General features: G+C 42.2%; 2 protein-coding genes across 4 annotated transcripts; one reads left to right on the top strand and one right to left on the bottom strand.

Annotated features, from left to right (window-relative positions):
• The first annotated feature begins 713 nt into the window (after nucleotides 1-713).
• hmmr (hyaluronan-mediated motility receptor (RHAMM)) lies at nucleotides 714-15051 on the top strand. Of its 3 annotated transcripts, none has more exons than XM_079668132.1 (21): nucleotides 714-871; nucleotides 1149-1247; nucleotides 1361-1440; nucleotides 1565-1642; nucleotides 1818-2006; nucleotides 2148-2234; nucleotides 2352-2463; nucleotides 2559-2624; nucleotides 3787-3860; nucleotides 3946-4010; nucleotides 4089-4272; nucleotides 4348-4456; nucleotides 4539-4687; nucleotides 4767-4993; nucleotides 11311-11427; nucleotides 11520-11717; nucleotides 11801-12508; nucleotides 12606-12678; nucleotides 14073-14249; nucleotides 14356-14506; nucleotides 14636-15051. In XM_079668132.1, the coding sequence occupies exons 1-21, from the start codon at nucleotides 826-828 to the stop codon at nucleotides 14650-14652; spliced, it is 3006 nt and encodes a 1001-aa protein (XP_079524258.1). In that variant the 5' UTR covers nucleotides 714-825; the 3' UTR covers nucleotides 14653-15051. The 3 variants fall into 3 exon arrangements, with proteins under 3 accessions (XP_079524258.1, XP_079524257.1, XP_079524256.1); XM_079668131.1 differs by having other exon boundaries at nucleotides 4345-4456; XM_079668130.1 differs by having other exon boundaries at nucleotides 4089-4456.
• Nucleotides 15052-15207: 156 nt separating this feature from the next.
• On the bottom strand, nucleotides 15208-17393 carry LOC307031222 (insulin-like; the record flags this gene model as incomplete). The annotated part of the gene is made up of 2 exons (XM_079668133.1): nucleotides 15208-15508; nucleotides 17204-17393. 2 exons carry the CDS (start codon nucleotides 17391-17393, stop codon nucleotides 15372-15374), a joined length of 327 nt encoding a protein of 108 aa, XP_079524259.1. The 3' UTR covers nucleotides 15208-15371.
• Nucleotides 17394-17595: the final 202 nt, after the last annotated feature.

Here is a 17595-nt window from a genome sequence, read left to right as displayed (position 1 = left end):
TAGGATTTTATTTTCATGTACTTGAAACGGAACACATTTGTGTGTGCATTGAAAAACACAAGTGTGGATCCGGAAATACAAGTGTGAATCCTTTTGCGGATCATGAAATACAAGTGTGAATCCTTCTGTGTGCATGTGTGTATTATGAGACTGTTCTGAGCCCATACATCAGAGCAAGGTGCAGAGTCTCTAGATGAGTTTACAGTAGTCCCTCGTTCTTAATAAACATCCATGTAGTCCGTTGTATAGAACACTGTAGTTTTCATAGTTTCACCACAGCAGCAGACGCACACAATGAAGTCCGCTGGCTCATCATAAACACGTCGGATAGTGAAAGTGCATTCAGATTCTCTAAAGTACCGCAGTCTCTTCTCCTAAGTCCTTTTGAATTCTCCTATCCACTATGCCTTAACCCCGTGACGTTTCACTCAGAGGTCAAGGAATAGGAGATAGGCTTAGAATTTAGGAGCTGATTTTTAAACTATCCCACCGCATCCCAGCTTTGAATAAGCGGTCATGTTGCAATCATCTTTGATCGATGAATAGCGTAAAAAATATACAGAATTGATAATAATTCCACAAAATACTCTAAAATCAGTTATTTAAGAATATGGGTTTGGGCGAAAATGTGTGCGCGACAACGATGGGCGGGACTGTGTAGTCCAGGCGAGGCTCCCTATTGGCCACACGGACGTAACGTACGCATGACGTTCTTTTTAAATTTCAGCGGTGAACTTTCTGTTATTGTGTGTTACTCGGAGCTGCACTGCAGCCTTGTTTTTTACCTTTGGAAATAGAAAAATCTTTACTGAAAGTAGATTTAAAATGTCTTTTCCAAGAGCTCCTTTGAAAAGGTTCAACGAGAACATAGGTAAGTGACGTTTACAAGCTAGTAGCCAGAAGCATGTTGGCAAATTATACACTTTAAGTTATTCAACGGTAAGTAGCTTATGTTAGCTGACTTGCTTAAGCAATTTAACGTTAACGGTGTTTATTGCTCAGCAAACGTTAACCGGTTACACTTTGTCAGTACGGTTTTCTGTCGTGTTTACTGACAAGTCATAATGCATGAAGTGCATGTTTAAATTAAGTAACGCTTAGTGAAGCTAACTAAGAAGAGGCGGCTAACGTTGTGATTCTGTCCGAAGGGTGTGCCCCTGCACCCGGCTCATATGAGATCAAACCCGGGGACCTTAAGGGAGTTGCTTCCTTCGACAGAGCTGATCGGTTCAGACATGTTAAGGCAGGTGGGTACATTTGATGAGAACAACACTAAAACAAAACATTACCAACAATAACGTTATGATCTAAAACCTAACGTTTAGTGTCCCCTGCTATTTTCACCGTCCTGTGTCTCCAGCGGCTCTTCCTCCACCAACACCAACGACCAGGATTGACTTTATGTCTCCTGTCCGTAGGACCATGTCAGTTGATGGTCTTGTAAGTTCTATTTTATTTAAGCTTGTTAATATTCCACTGAGATAGCTCCTGATTTACATATTTTCTAGTCCAACAACTGCTACTGTCATAAAACTAACCCGCTCCCATTTTTGTGAACACCTAGATGGAAGGTTCAGGTGTGAAGAAAGAGAAGAATTGCATGACCGTGGAAAGGAAGCAGCAGAAACTCCTGGAAAAAGAGGTACACTTCATCAAATCAACATTTGTGCTATAGATTTACTACTTTAGATTGTATCATTCCTGTTCCATGTCATTAAAGCATTACTGAGCAACTGGTGATACATACAAGTTTTCTTTACCATTGTTCCTACTACTACAAATGTTGAAATCATAACCCTAGCTTTGTTTCCATCCAGATTCGGTCCCTGGTTCAGCAGCGAGGGGAGCAGGACCGTCGCATGCTGGCTCTGGAAGAAGACCTGAAGAAGGTGGAGGCCAAGCTGCTGGCTGCAGTCAGGGAAAAGACGGGCCTTTCTTCCAACGTTACCACCCTTGACAGACAGCTGCTTGAGCTCAAGAAAATCAATGAGTTCCTTAAAAACAAGGTGTGATTAGTTCTGATGTTTATATTAAGTGTAATAATTAGAAATCCTGTCTTGATTAAGCCTTGATGGGAGCGTCTTCAGTGCTAAAAGCATGTTTGAGTTCCTTGCTGTCTTGCATGACAAGTGTGACTGCTTTTTTAGGTTTCTGCTGACACTACAAAGAAGAGAATTATATTGCTCACAACAGAGTTGACGGAGGCCAGAAACAGTTTGGATACTAAAAACAAGGTATCACTTACACATTCTTTAAATATTGAGTATTACAAAAATCCTCAATTGGTTATAATCACAACTGACAGCTATTCACATATACAATTCTAACGTAAAGTGTCTGTGTGGGTCCAGGAGTTAAAGGTTCTGCAGATTAACACTGAAGGCCAAGTAAAGGCGCTTGAAACTGACCTGAAAGCTGCCAGGGCGACTGTCAAATCTCTGAAGGACAGGAATAAGGACTTGGGTAAGATGTAAAAGCAACAGAAAGTGTTAGTAAAGAAACAAACATGGTTACATATGGAGAGGAACAACAGTAAACAGGGGTTTTCTTCCTCACAGAGGACCTGCATCACGTGACCAAACGTCAGAACCAAGAGCTCGAGAATGAGAACGCTAGATTACACGGTGAGTTCTGTATGGCTGTTTTATTTGAAACACATGTAGTTTCTTACCCAGAACTACCGAATGTTTTTCAGCTTGCATCGAGCACATTCAAATTTAGGTTTGCAAAATTCCGGGAATTTTCAAAGATGGAAACTTTCCATTGGAATTTATGGGAATAAACTGGGAATTTTCTAAATTGAAGGTTGGGAACATAAATATAGTTGGGGAAAGTATATTTTAGCATAATCTTGACTAGGTTGCTAGTGGAATCTTGCAGATGGGGGTGCTGCAGCCCCCTCAGCACCTTTTCGCGTCCATTCGCGATGTCTGGCTGTCTCGCAGACCCCACGCAGCAAGCAGGAAATGAACCCACCTCACACTGTTCGCTCCTCAAGCCTCAAAGGGCGGAGCAGCGAGCAGCGCAACGTCCGCCAACATGGCACCCAGACCCCACGCAGCATTCTCATCTGTTTGTCATTACTGGTGTAATTTTCTGGTTGCTAACGCCATTGTAACACATAAACACTGATGTTCAGCTGTAACGGTGGTGGACTCATCAGAACAGAGTGGGCGAGCTGACCAATGGGCTCACAGGGAGGGGGGGGGGGGGGGGTTGGCAGGAGATCCAACAATGCGTTTAGGACAGAATGAATACACATACTATACAGAGATGCTGTATGAGAAACCAATGTGAGTTTGGAACATTGAAAAATGTAAATCTATTCTAGTAGACCTCAACAATGGAAATATGATCAGTAGAAATGGCCATGACATGGGACCTTTAACATTTTTATTAAAAGTACATGCACCTACTTTTCACACTTTGATAATGTATTTACTATCCTGTGTTTTGAGTAATACTGATAATTATGTTGGTCTATTCTAGTATGAAGAGTATTCTAACTCATTCTATATATTTTAAAATGTGTTTTCTTTAGATACTCTATTGATTTATTTTGACTGTATATTTACTGTTTATTTATTTGTATTTTTTTTTTAATTGTAATTCTTGCATAGACTGTTCACATACTGCTGTGAAAAAACAAATCCCAACTTAGGGTGAATAAAGTATATCTAATGTAACGATGCCCTTGTTGTACAACACAGGGTACAGGCAACTTCCTATTTCTGCATGTGTTTGTAGGTTTGCTTCCTAATCCTATTCTTCCCTGTTATTTTCCAGGTGTGATTCGGGAGCTAAGGCAGGAGATCAGAGTTTTGGAGGGATACCTGGATACGGCCAATGACCAGATCCAGGTATCAATTGTCTTTCAAGAACAAAGCTTACAAAAGTAGGCATCTTTTAGGCGTCTTTGTGATAGTCATGTTTGTGTGTTTGCAGGATCTTCTCTTGAAGCTCGGAGAGAAGACAGTGGAGAACTCTCAGTCTCAGATGGAGAAAGTAAAGTAAGCAGATGCTTCAATTGTTTATACATTCTGATATTAACTGCATGTCATGACACTCACTCGCCACTTCTCCCGCAGGCATCTGGAGACCGACCTAGAGCAGCGCACCATTGAGCTAGAAACCACCCAAATTGTGCTCAGACAAAAAGAGGAGGCAGCAAATAAATTCAAGCAAGAGCTGCAGGCATCAAAGGAAGCCTTGTTGGAAGTGGAGACGAGGTTAAAGAACCAAGAGCTGGAGCTGAAGTCTTCCCAAAGCTCAGTGAGTGACATGGAGGAGCAGATGCATTCTGCCGACCAAGAAGTCCAGGAGTCTCACGCAACAGTTTTCCAGCAGGGGGCGGAGCTCGCCAGACTGAGAGGCGTGCTCAGGAGGACCGAGAAGGAGCTGGACGAGAGAGTGGCTCACCTGGAGCAGAGGTGTCTGTTCTCTGAGGGAGACAGAAGTATGTTCAGTACGATCCTATTACTTTGGTAATTCAAATAAATTGAGAGGTGACAATATCATAAGATGTTATCATTTTTTAGGCAAGACTCAGGAGGAGGGAATGAGGAGAGTCGAGGAATTGAAAGCAGAGCTCATCGTGCTAAAGGAAGCTAGAAAAGAGGATCAAAACAGACAGACTGCGCTCCAACGAGAACATGCTGCACTTACTGAGGAACTGACGAAAGAAAAGGTAACAGCGTTCTTGGAAAGTTCTTATTTTGATTCACATGATCGCCTAAGTGCAACTGACCCTTAACTCTTTTCTACAGGACCTTGTGGACTCCCTAACTGTGCTAGTGGAGCAGGAGAGGGGGGATTCTGAGGAGCGGCTGAGGCAGCTGAAGGACGAGATGGAGGAGGTGCTGGGGGAGCTCACTCTCTTGGAGGAACAGGAGCTTAGGAGGCAGGAGAGCGGGCAGGAGGAGATCCAGAGGCTGCAGCAAGGAAACGATGAGCTGGAGAAACAGCTGAGTGACACCAGGGCACTCTTTGAGAGGTGAGCAACTATTGGCTAATATGCCGATTTAGATGTGTAGGCATAACACTGTGGTGGACATTCCACAATAAATCACCTTCTGGTAAGAAATGAACAAATCTACAAGCTTCAAACCAAATTGTATTAGTTGATAAAAAGTTTAAAGGTTTCCTATCATGCTATTTTTAGGCATATATTATGGATCTCAGATATATAAAAAACATGTCTATGACGTGTTTTGCACAAAATACCCAACAGATCACCCATTCGAGCCATGCTTCATATCCCTCTATTTCAGCCCTGTTAGAGAAGTGCTGATTTTGGTTCCTTAGCTTAAAAAAAAAGAGGAAGGGGAGCTAATACCTGCTCAGAATTCTACCGAGAGATTCTCAGCTAAATACTGCCGTGATGAAACGCCATATTATGTTCAAAACCACATCAAGGATTATTTCTGAAACAGTATGGAGCTCAAATGCTTTTTCTCTTCCATGTTTACTTCAAGATGAGTTCCTTTCTTTGGTTCCTTCTCTTTTACACATGTGCTCTCTCCAGTACAGGTTAGCTCTGAGTGTTAGCGATGCTTGCTAATGTAAAAAAAGACATTATTTCTGATACAGCGACGTTTCTGATGGGGCCATGGGTGTGAAGCCAGCCTACATTTCCGATATTACGTCATGTCGGCAGCAAATCTGGATCAGCTCCGTTGTACCCCTGTTTTCACAGATTTGGGTACGGAGGAAAAGTGAGAGTGTTTTGTTTTCTGACACTATGTGAGTTCCCCGAAACACCGGAGAAACATATTTATGTATTAAGGACATCAAAAAGTGAATTTTGCATTATAGGACACCTTTTTAAAGCATATAACAGAATCAATCTTATTTCCAGCTGGAAGGGCAGGTGTTTGCAGCAGATTTTGCTCCAAGATCTGACCAAGTTACCACAGAAGAACCAGCACTTTATACAGTAAAAAGGGGAAGGTCTCAGCTAGGTAATTTACATTACAGGCTGTTGAAATGGTTGCCAGACGGGGTCTAAGTTTTGACATGTTAAGTATAACCGGTGACATCTGTATGATAATTTGCCTGACAATGGTCACACACCCTTCTGTCTGTCAAATGCCAGAGAACAGAAGGTAACCAGTATTTTCTATTAAAGGTGTGATAAACAGGGTACGCAAGGTCATTGAAAACCTGGAAAAGTCATGGAAATTCAAAATGCAAAGGCATTGGGACATATATATGTTTTAATCCTCTGGAGCAGAGAGGAGCTGTGGATTGTTGTTATTGATTAATGCATCAGTGTTTCTTAGGGTCAAAAACACTAAACTCACAACTTCAAATGAAAGCGTTTAGTTTATTTAAAGGTGGGGTAGGTAAGTTTCAGTAACCAGCTCGAGTGCACTAAAATTTGAAAGTACACAGCCAAAAAGAATCCGCCCCTTCCTTCAGACTTCCTTACAGAGCACCTCCTCCACGAGAGCAGGCTGCAGTAACGTTACATACCAGGCAAAGCTAAACACATCTAGGTTAGCAATACTACACAGCCAAAGCAACTCCGATATTGACTCTGGTTTGACTTCTCCTAGTTTCCACTTTCTTTTTGTTCTTTATTTGCTCCGTTACATTTTTTCTTTTGCGACCAGTAGACGATGTTGAACCTAACTCTGCCATGGTGAAAGTGGCCGCCTGTTGCTGGCGAGTCATTGAAGTACTGCTGCAATGCACGCCCAATGACGGCACGCCCAATGAGGGCACGAGATACATTTGTGCGTGCACGAGATGGAAGGCTGACAGACAGGGCGGCAATCCAATCCGTTCCGGCTAAACGGATTGGTTGTAGTTTTTACAGTATTACGGGTTCCACAGATGACGTTTTTCTTTTAATGGATTTTTTGTCAAAGCACTTAAGATATTCATTGCTATCGGGATGTTAAGAGCATTCCATGGAATATAACAACAAGTGTATCTCGAGCCGGTTTCTGAAACTTACCTACCCCACCTTTAAAGGAGAGGTGTCATGGCCATTTCCACTGATCATAATTCCATTGTTGAGGTATACTAAAATAGAAAAATACTATGCAATTTTCCAAACTCACATTGGTTTCGCATACAGCATCTCTGTAAAGTGTGTATTCAGCAGTATTCACTTTCTCCACTAAACGGCTCGCTGCAGCTCCCCCCCCCCCCCCGCCCCCTCCCTGTGTGCTCTGATTGGTCGGTACGTTGTGAATCACGCTGAGCTCCGTGGAGGTGTGATTTTCTTGTTTAGAGATACACAGCCAAACTCAACCTGAACAAACACACATAATCACAGCCGAAATAAAAACAATAAGTGTGTCTTGATATTGAGTAAGAAAAAGGTTTATAGGTTGATAAACGCTGTGAGAATGGGTCTGCAGAGAGAATTTCGCCGCGTCCCAACTGTCTGTTATCAGCCTGCAGCACGGGAGCAGAAATCAGCAGAGCTGCCTGCACTAAGTGTGTGTGTGGATTGGTCAATTTGGACCAATCAGCGGGGGCTTAACGTAACGGCTCCGCGGACGTAACGTAATGGCTCCACGGATTGGCCCATTTGGTTCTGGGTACGTGCTTTCGTAAGCACGTACCCGGAAGAATCAAATGGATGATGACGTTTCACCAACGAGGCGTTTTGGGGAGGTATTTTCTGTGTTAGAGTTTTACTCGCTACAGGGTGTACTTTAAAGAGCATCTTGCAGGGTTTTTTTTTTTCTACATTTATGCTTAAACTTGCTTGAAAATTACAATAAAAAAAAGTGAATGCAGGATTTGATATGTTTTACGAGACATAAGGGCAGGAATTCAGAGGGAAAGGAGCAATTTTGAGCTCTGCTCTTAAAAACTGCTTTTTTTTAAGGTCACACGTCAAACGCGTCATATTACATCACAAAGGGTAAACATCTCCGCTCTCTGACTGCGGGTATAGTTAATAGTTGCGTTGAGTTGCGTTGAGTGTTTTAGTGAGCTGGTATTTTTTGGTAGTTTTACATTGTATTTCACCATTTGTACCGTAATTTTCAGACTATAGGCCGCGCCTTTTTTCCCATTTCTCGACGCTTGCGGCTTATATAACGGTGCGGCTAATCTAAAACGGCCACTAGGGGACCTCCTAAATCTATGGATTTTACAGGTTACAGTCCACCACCTTTAACTCTATGGGCTCTATGGCCGGTCCGCGGACCCCCACCTTTAAGCTGCGGGTTCCAGCAGGAAAAGCTGGAGGCCGGAAAAGAGTGAGACAGGTAGCGCGCAAAAGTAAAAGTGGAACCGAGAGTGGTACGAGAGACAGAACGAGAGCAAGACAGACAGACATTATGAGAGCGAGACAGTTTGTCCCCGTACCACTGGTTGAAAACCGCTGCTGTAGATCACTGCCGGTACGTGCGCTGGGAGCGCACCGTTTAAGTTTGAAAGTTGAAAAGTTTGTGTGTCTGAAACGCTATGTGATACAGTACAGTTTACACAGCACAGTACATGTTCTGTAGCTACTATTGCACTAAATGGTAACACTTGAATACGTTATGCAAATATGCGACTTGTTTGTTGAAATGTTAATAAATGGGAGCTTCCTCAAACAGCCATCTCTTTCCCGACAATCCCCTCTGTGCACGAACCCTTACATATGGTAATTAAACATTAAAACACCTGCGGCTTATAGTCCAGTGCGGCTTATATATGTACACATCATTCAATTTAGCTGCTGCGGCTTATATTCAGTTGCGCCTTATAGTCCGAAAATTACGGTGCAGTATTGTGTTTGTGCAGGTTGCACAAATACCAGCCTGTCAGGACATCAAGTCCACAGTTTCCCTCACGGGAAAAGGACCGGAGCTAGCGTTCGTTCCTGGGTGCGTTGTGCATCCACCTCCCTGCAACACATACTCGACACAGCTTTATCAGGAAACCGTATTACTTCTCTCTCTTCCCCCCCCTTCGCTGCTAACGATAGCTAACTTTACAATGTTGTGATGTGACGTTAGCTAACATTCTGTAGCTAACGCAGGTCACTCACCAAGATAGCTGCCCAGTTCTCCACTGGTTCTCCTCACACCACAGCTCAATTTCTCTCCGATGGCCGTTATTTCTTCTAATCCTTGGCTGCTCCTGGTCTCTTGGACGCCTAGCAGGCTCATAATTATAAGGTTGTGGTCCGTCATATGCATTTGAATATACATGTTCAACTTCTTCTGTGTCTTCTATGTCGAAACTAGCATTGGGATCCATGTTTATTAATACGTTACACACCCCCTTGTTTCCCCTTTGTTACGCCACACGCGGGAGGTCACTCGGGGAGGCTTTTTTGATGCGGAAGTAAAAATGTCTTACAAAAACAACGCCAGAGGTCACTGTAGTGTATATTTATGTATATCTTTTTGAAAATCTAGTGTATACATCATTTTCCTACACATTTATTCACAGGTGTCTTTAACCTGGAAGTTGCACTTTAAATATATATATTAATGCTGTCAAAATTATTAACGGCGGTAATATATTTTTTGAATGAATTGCGTTAAAATATTTAACGCATTTAACGCATGTGCACAATGGCCCGCCCCATACATCCCACCGGTGGCAGCGCTGGGGTAGGCTCCAGCCATACCAAGTAATGGCTTAGCCCCACCATGAAAAATGATGTTAAAGTCCGCCAACTCGCGCCGAGTAAATTGCACAGACGGCAGTTAGTAAGATTGATTTCAGTAGTCACTTGTCTGGAAATACCAAAGACTAGAAACGGTTTTGAAAACTTTTGTCATGTATTGATCGTCTTCTCAATAGAACATCTTTGATAATGTCTTCTGGCCAATCAGAATCAAGATAATGGCGTGGTGTTGTTGCAGGAAGTCCTGACGGAGAATACCTTTGCTGTAGTACAACATTACATGTTGATAGAAATCAACACGTAATGAAATAAGACCCCACGGTTTGATGATTGATAGGTGTGTGGAATGTCTTTCATTTTGACACACAGAACAATGTTATAATAAACATACATACATACTGTATGTTAAATGGATATATCCGCCTTCTTTCATTTATCTTTCCATTCCCACAACAATATACATAAAGAAATGGCCTATTTTGGACATAGTTCGAATGGTGATTAATCATGATTAATACATTTTTAAGCTGTGATTAATCTGCCTTAATATATGTATATGTATATATATATATATATATGTATATGTATATGTATATATATATCTCATTAAATGAGGAAGTTTGAAATCATACTTGTACGGAGTTGGCCTTTTTTTGTTTTGCCACTGCCTGGGTATTACTATTTAGAGCCGCAAGCAGTTGGAATTGTGTCCCAGTGCAGTGAGTACAAAGTCAATTGAAAAAAATAATTGACAGGTTGCCAGTCCATCACAAATCTGACACAGCGGGTCATTTCCTATTTCTGCTGTGCCCAATTTCAAGTTTGCAAGTCACCTTAGCACCTCATCTCTGGAATCTGTGGGAAACCAGGGCATTGGAGGGAAAAAAGTTTTTTTTTTATTGTATTCAAAAGCTTAGAGCGGAGCCAGTAAAAAATACTAGGCCTGGCACTCAAAAAACATATTTGACAACAATGACAGGTTGTTTTTTGCATGTTCTGACAAGACATGAGAACAAATTGGGAAAAGAGAAAGGGGTATGACGTGCAAAAGGTGTCCGAATGCCAGAAACTAACCTGGCCCGTTGCATTTATACCGCATGCGCTGTAAGCACTTGGCTTTCAAGACAATTAAAGGACGACAGTCTTTTGAGACACCCTTGCAACTATGTCTGCACCGTAAAACATATTTTCATTATCATTAATTTGTCTTTTAATTGCTGGGTTATTTAATAATTAGTAGAAATGCTAGAGCCCAGATGACTCCTCGTTGTTGTATCCAACCAGCAGTCCCAAATTCGAAGATATCGACTGTACTATCACATAACATGACAAACAAACAGCAAATTGCCCCATTTCAGAAGCGAGGAAGCAGATAATGTCTGTCATTTCTTTCTTGTAAAATGATATTGATTCTCCAAATTGTTGCATATTATTTTTCTCTCCAACGACTGTTTGATGAATGAGCCAACTGCTCCGCTTTCAAAAGCACTGTTGGACCAGTTCTCTTAAGTGTCATTATTTATCAACTTCTAGATTTTGTATTGACTTGACAGCAGGGCAAGTATTTTAGAATTACATTTAGTATCACCTTTAAACCAAGCATGAAAAGTCTGTCAATTTTAGAAAGGATCCAAATAAATTATGTAAAATGCTAGGTTTACTTTACTTGTATCAGTAAATGTACCTAATTTTAACACAAAGTGTTTCCTTGTCATTTTTAGTAACAGCAATGAGGGCGCGGCTTTCAAAGAGGAAAATGTAGCAGCCATCACAGAACTCCAAGAGGCGCACACAAACGCTCTGAGCAAGATGGCAGTCTCCGTCACAGAGCTTGAAAGGTGAGCGCTCCAGTTGTCAGTATTTCTGGAGTTATGAGGTAACATTCAGTCAATGTGTACGCTTCACAGAACGCTTCTCTACTGCTTTTCAGCACCAGGGATGCTCTGCGGGGGGCAGAGGGAAGACGGGAGGAACTGCAAGCGGAGGTGGAGAGGGTGATGCAGCAGGTGGAGGAGATGGAGAAAGGGCTTCAACAGAAAGAGGAGGAGGTCAGCCAACTTAAGGAGGGGCTCGAGGAGCACCAGGAGCGACAGTTAGCCGGAGCAAAAGCCAGGGAGGATAATTCAAGGTATGCTTCCAATTCCCTTTGCGTAGAAATAACTCTCATTCTTCCAGGTTTTTCTCTATTATCTTTTTTCCTTGACTCATTAGGAAGTTGCTGGAGGTCCAGACTTGCCTTGGACAAAAAGATGAGGAGATAAAAGCCATGGAGACGAGCCACGCCGCCCTGATCACTCAGCTACAGCTGGACATACAGCTGCAGGCGAAAGAGAGAGAAGAGGCTCTGGGGCAGCTAGAGGAACAGAGAGGTCAGGGTCTGACTCAGCTCCAAAAGGAAAAAGCCCAGAAACTGGTAGAGGAGGTCCGCCAAGAGAAAGAGGAAATAATGGAACAGCTCATACAAGAAAGAGAAGAGAAGTTTGAAATTCAGATAGCTCTACAGGTGGAAAAGGAAGCGTTGGAGGTTGAGAGGGAGGAGCACCAGCAGGGCAGGTCAGAGGTGCTCAGACTCAACGCAGAGATTGAGAGAATAGACGAGGAAATGAAGAGTCTTCTGTCTCAAGGGGAAGTCAAAGAGCAGTCCAGGCTCGCTCTGGAAAATGAACTAAACGTGGCAGAGCAGGAGAGAAAGCGCCTGGAGGAGGTCGTGCAAGGTGGCGTGAACTTCCAGGAGCGATTAGACATCATGGAGGAGAAGACCCTGACTCTGCAGCGCCAGTTGGAGGAACAGAGACAAGACAGGCGGGCTCTGCAGGAGCAGGTGGAAGTTCTGACTCAGCAGAAGGTGACGCTGCAGTGGGAGATGGAGGAGCAGCGGCAGGAACTCAAGAGACAGATAACTGAAGCCCAGGAGAAAAGGTGAGGGAGTTTGGATTCTTTTTGTGTGCGCAGTTTTTAATTGAGTTTTTAATTGATTTTAATTGCACTTTTTAACCCTGCGTTTTCTTCTTCTCAGCTCCCACAGTTCAGAGAATGAAAAGTGGAGGAAACAATATGAGGAGCTTTTTGCAAAAGTCAGGCCCTTCCAGGTGAGTTATAAAAAAAGAACATCGATTATCATCTTTTATTAAAGCTCCCATGTCATGCTTTTCCAGTTATTACCCGTCCCCTTGTGTGTTATGAAGGTTTTTCTGTATGTAAACGGTGTGCAGAGTCGAAACCCTCAAAGTACACCCTGTAGTGAGTAAAACTCTAAAACAGAAAATACCTCTCCAAAACGCCTCGTTGGAGATACGTCACTGTCCATTGATTCTTCCGGGTGCCGCATGATGTCATGCGTTACCCGGAACCAAATGGACCAATCCGTGGAGCCGTTACGTTACGTCTGCGGAGCCGTTACGTTAAGCCCCCGCTGATTGGTCCAAATTGACCAATCCACGGACTTCCTCACACACACACTCAGTGAATGCAGCTCTGCTCATTTCTCCTCCCTGGCTGCAGGCTGATAACAGACAGTTGGGATCGTGGCGAAATTCTCTCTGCAGACCCATTCTCACAGCGTTTATCAACCTTTTTCTTACTCAATATCAAGACACACTTATTGTTTTTACTTCGGCTGTGACTTTGTGTGTGCTCAGGGTGAGTTTGGCTGTGTTTCGCTGTGAATCGCTAAACAAGGAAACAACACCTCCACGGAGCTCCGCGCGATTCACAACGTCCCGACCAATCAGAGCACACTGTGCTCACAGGGAGGGTGGGGGCTGGAGCTATTGGAGCTACAACGAGCCGTTAAAGGCAGAGTGAAATTCAGTGAATACACGTAGTTTACAGAGATGCTGTATGAGGAACCAAAGTGATTTTGGAAAATTGCACAATATAAATCTATTCTAGTAGACCTCAACCATGGAATTATGATCAGTGGAAATGGCCATGACATGGGATCTTTAAATCCATGTTTTTATACTAATTGGAATCGTCTATCTCTGCAATTCCAGCGACAGTTTAGTAAGCATGCAACCAAGAATTACACAATTACTTTTTTATTTGCTGGTTATTTTCCTAGAATTGAATTAATCATTTAGTGTTTAAAGTTGAGAAACTGGGAAGAACATTTTTCCTCACCCATAGTGATTAGATTTCTGTTTTAACAGTCAAAAACCCAAAGATGTTCCCATCTAATACAATTTAAAACAGGATTGAGCTGGAAAAATATACTTTTCTTTCACTTTCTCGTGAAAAATTACTTAACAATTATCCAAATAGTTGCCGAATTATTTTTCTGTGTACCAACTCATTTTGGCGTCTTTCAGCTCGTTATTTTGGTTTTTACAGATTCCACTGTTTTGATTTAGTCTCACTGCTCTAATTAGCAGTGGTGTGTGCACAGCTTGTTTCATTTCCCCAAATTGGGGAGAACAGCAGTTTTATTCCATGTTTTAGTTGAATTAATTTAGCGCATTAAAACCCTCTCATGTACCCACAGGAACAGCTGAACGCGTTTGCAGCCGAGCGAAACGCACTGCTCAATGAAAATGGAGCGAACCAGGAGGAGTTGAACAAGCTGTCTGATGCTTACGTCCGTCTGCTGGGCCACCAGAACCAGAAGCAGAAGATCAAACACGTGATGAAGCTGAAAGACGAGAACATCGCCCTGAAGCAGGTGAGCTCTACCAGAGGAGCACTGACTGCACTCCATTCCTCATACACTTTGTCTCAGTCGAAGTGCCTGTACTCTCTAAAATGTGTCTGTCTGTTTGCGCGTGTAGGAGGTCGCGAAGCTGCGGTCCCAGGTGAACCGGCAGAAGAGTGATCTGGAGCAGCTCAAGTCAAACCCCCCCGCTACTCCTCGCCGCAAGTTTGATCCCAGCAAAGCCTTCAAGCACGACAAGGAGAACATGACAGCTGAAACTCTTAAAGGTGAGTGCTAAACTGCTACACCCTGAACATATATGCGATCTTAGGAGATATGACAATATGTAATATAGTTGAATGTCACCTTAAAATATTTATTTGAATGCCTAATTTTTTTCTTCTTCTATTTGTCAGGAAACCATTATGCATAATGGAGCTCTTCTGCCAGACGGGAACTGACTGCTATATTACATCTAACGTTATGGTTTTAATACTGATTTGTTCGAATAATTTCTGTCCCATTTTGTTCTAACTGGTTTTCTTCTCAGCTGTTTTGATGCCAGACTTTTACATAGAGCCAGCAAGTTTTACAAATAATTGTAATGAGCAGATTGTACGTGTGCAGGAAAAGAATGAGCAAACAGATGGCTGCAAGTAGACACATAATCCAGAGGACAATGACAGTCAGCATTTAAATATGCAATATGAATTTATTTTGTATTCTTTTAACTACCTTACCATTTCTTAGGGTAGGGTTAGCAGAACAGTGAACATTTCATGCTGTATAGCTCTTGTTTAAATATTTTCCTCTTTGTAAATAAAAACAGAATCTAACACTCTTCTTAAACAAAAGCGTTAATGAGATTTATTAACTCCCCAAGTGTGAAAACACTGTGTCATGCCTGTGTTGAGCCAATAGATGGCACTGTAGGACTACAGCCACAGATGGAGCCAAGCACAAGTCTATTGCGCACATCCACAATATATATCTGCTACAAAGAACACAAACTCACTTCTCTGCAGAGAGGAGCCTCGGGTTATGGGTCATGAAGCTTTATTTCCTTTAGTTGATACGACATAGCCAGCGAGTACCGGGTCCACAAATGGACTTTTTACAAGCTATGAGTGGTGCTAGCTGTGGAGAGATGGGTCAGTTGCAGTAGCCCTCCAGATGGTAAACGCTGCACGGCTTATGGCAGCACTGCTCCACGATGCCTCTCTTCACCTTCGTCTCCTTGTGGCCAGAATTAGCCCTCCGCGGCCGCTGCTCCCTTTTAGACAGGAACCCTTTTGAGAAAGATTCCATAGCTGTGTGTTAAATCCTGCTGTTCACTCAAAACTACCATTTTAAACTGTTCACACTTGAATGGAGACTTAATGGCTTGGTAATCTAATCTCCCAAATCCATTCGATCTTGTTAGCCTCCACTTCAAGACGAGAATATGACGGCGATCCCAATAGATGCATATCATAGCTCGCACCTCTGAAGTTCACTTCAAAGACATCGATGGAATGTTTGATGCGGAACATCCAAATAATGTGTTTTGGGAATGATGTAATGAGGAAGCTGGGGGATTTTTGCAAGTTGCATGATTATTGGATTTGTCACACCATAGATATAAAACCAAAAGCCCTAGCCACAACAATGAGAATTCAAAAGAGGCCGGAGACAGGCTTTGCACACTAATGATCGGACAAATACATAGATTTAGTTTCAAGCAAGTTATTTTCTCCACTAGCTAGGATCCAAATTGGCATTCTCATTAGGCTGAGAGTGAACTTTGAAAGTGGGCAGCGGGCTGGGACACAAAACTAGCCTTGTATGTCGGGGGCAATGTCGCACTGTTCCTCTCTGAACTCCTGCCATCAAGGGGGCCATTAGAACTTATTTTCCACAAGTTAAACAAAGCTGTTCCTGGAGTTTACTTTGCCTTGCCGAGCATCTCTTCCAGATCTCGCTTGTGAGGTCGGTTTGGACTTTTAAAAAAGTGGGGCTGAACCTTCAGCATGGACAACTATCTCTTATTTTGTAATGCCATTTATAAATTGAACTCTCACACAGAATTTTGAGGTACTTGTTGTTTACTTGAGTATTTCTCTTTTTATGCTACTTGTACTTTCATTCATTCATTTTGTACCTTTAGTTACTTTACAGATGTGGATGAATGATTTGAAATATAATCAAGTGTTAAATCAGACTTTAGTTCCACCTGGAGTAAATTCACAAGCTACCCTGCAGTACAAAGTCATTCAAACTAGCTGCACCTTTACCAGCTTTGAGAACACTTTAATGATCAATACATACATACATATAATCAAAACAAATCTAATATATTTTAATCTGAAATGGACCAATCTGCATGAGTACTTTTACTTTTGGTATATTTTGATGCCAATACTTTTTCTACTTTTACTTGAGTAACATTTTGATTGCAGCACTTTCTCTTGTAACGGAGTATTCCTACACCAGGGGTGTCCGAACTACGGCCCAGGGACCATTTTGAATCGGCCCTCAGCAAATTAAAAAAGTATAATGAATATATGGCCCACAAATTATACATCTACTATTGTACTTCTTAAATATATATGTTCAAATATATAAAACAGTATTCATGTGTAAGCCTAATTTCTGAATGAATTCAGTCTATTAAAGTTGAAAACATTTTCTAACAAATCTTAGTTGTTAAGAAAAAAGCCCAATAACATATTTACATAACAACCTTGAAATATACCCTTCATATTTCCTCTTATGATAAGCAATTTGAGCTTCCTGTTTTAAGGGAAGAGCTGCTAACTCAATAAATGAAACCCTACGGAGAGCTGTGTGTTTTTTTCATCAATATCATCCATCATTTACCTCAATTTGATTGATTTTTCTATCTTATAACTTATGAAGCAATATACCTCATCTCTAGTGAGCGGCCCAGCCCTTCGTATATTTTTCTGTATGTGGCCCTTGTTGAAAAAGGTTATTGGCCTTACCGAGCATGTCATCCAGATCTCGCTTATGAGGTCGGTTTGGACTGTAGAAAAAGCCCAGCTCCCCACATACGAAGTAGAGGGCGTCCACCAGGTGGGAGCCGCACAGGTGGAGGGCCGGAGCAGCGGACACCCCCCGAGAATAGAGCGCCAGCAGCAGCAGCATGGACACTGCATATGGTACACTGGCCATAAGAGGCACTCCTATATAAGGGGGAAAAAAAGTACATTTGATAAAAATTGTATATGCTAGGTTCCTCCAACAGATTCAACCAATCCATCAATACTTAATACCTCGAGGATAGATGGTTGAAAGCTAAAAGAAGAGATGTTTGATCAGACGTTTCTTAATGACACACGGGTATTATGAGCCCACTTTCTTTTAATAACTTTGG

Source organism: Notothenia rossii (assembly GCF_949606895.1).
Source record: "Notothenia rossii genome assembly, chromosome: 3".
In the NCBI taxonomy this organism is placed as follows: domain Eukaryota; kingdom Metazoa; phylum Chordata; class Actinopteri; order Perciformes; family Nototheniidae; genus Notothenia; species Notothenia rossii.
Note: the sequence above shows the minus strand (reverse complement) of the source record. Positions and strands in the feature narration are given on the sequence as shown.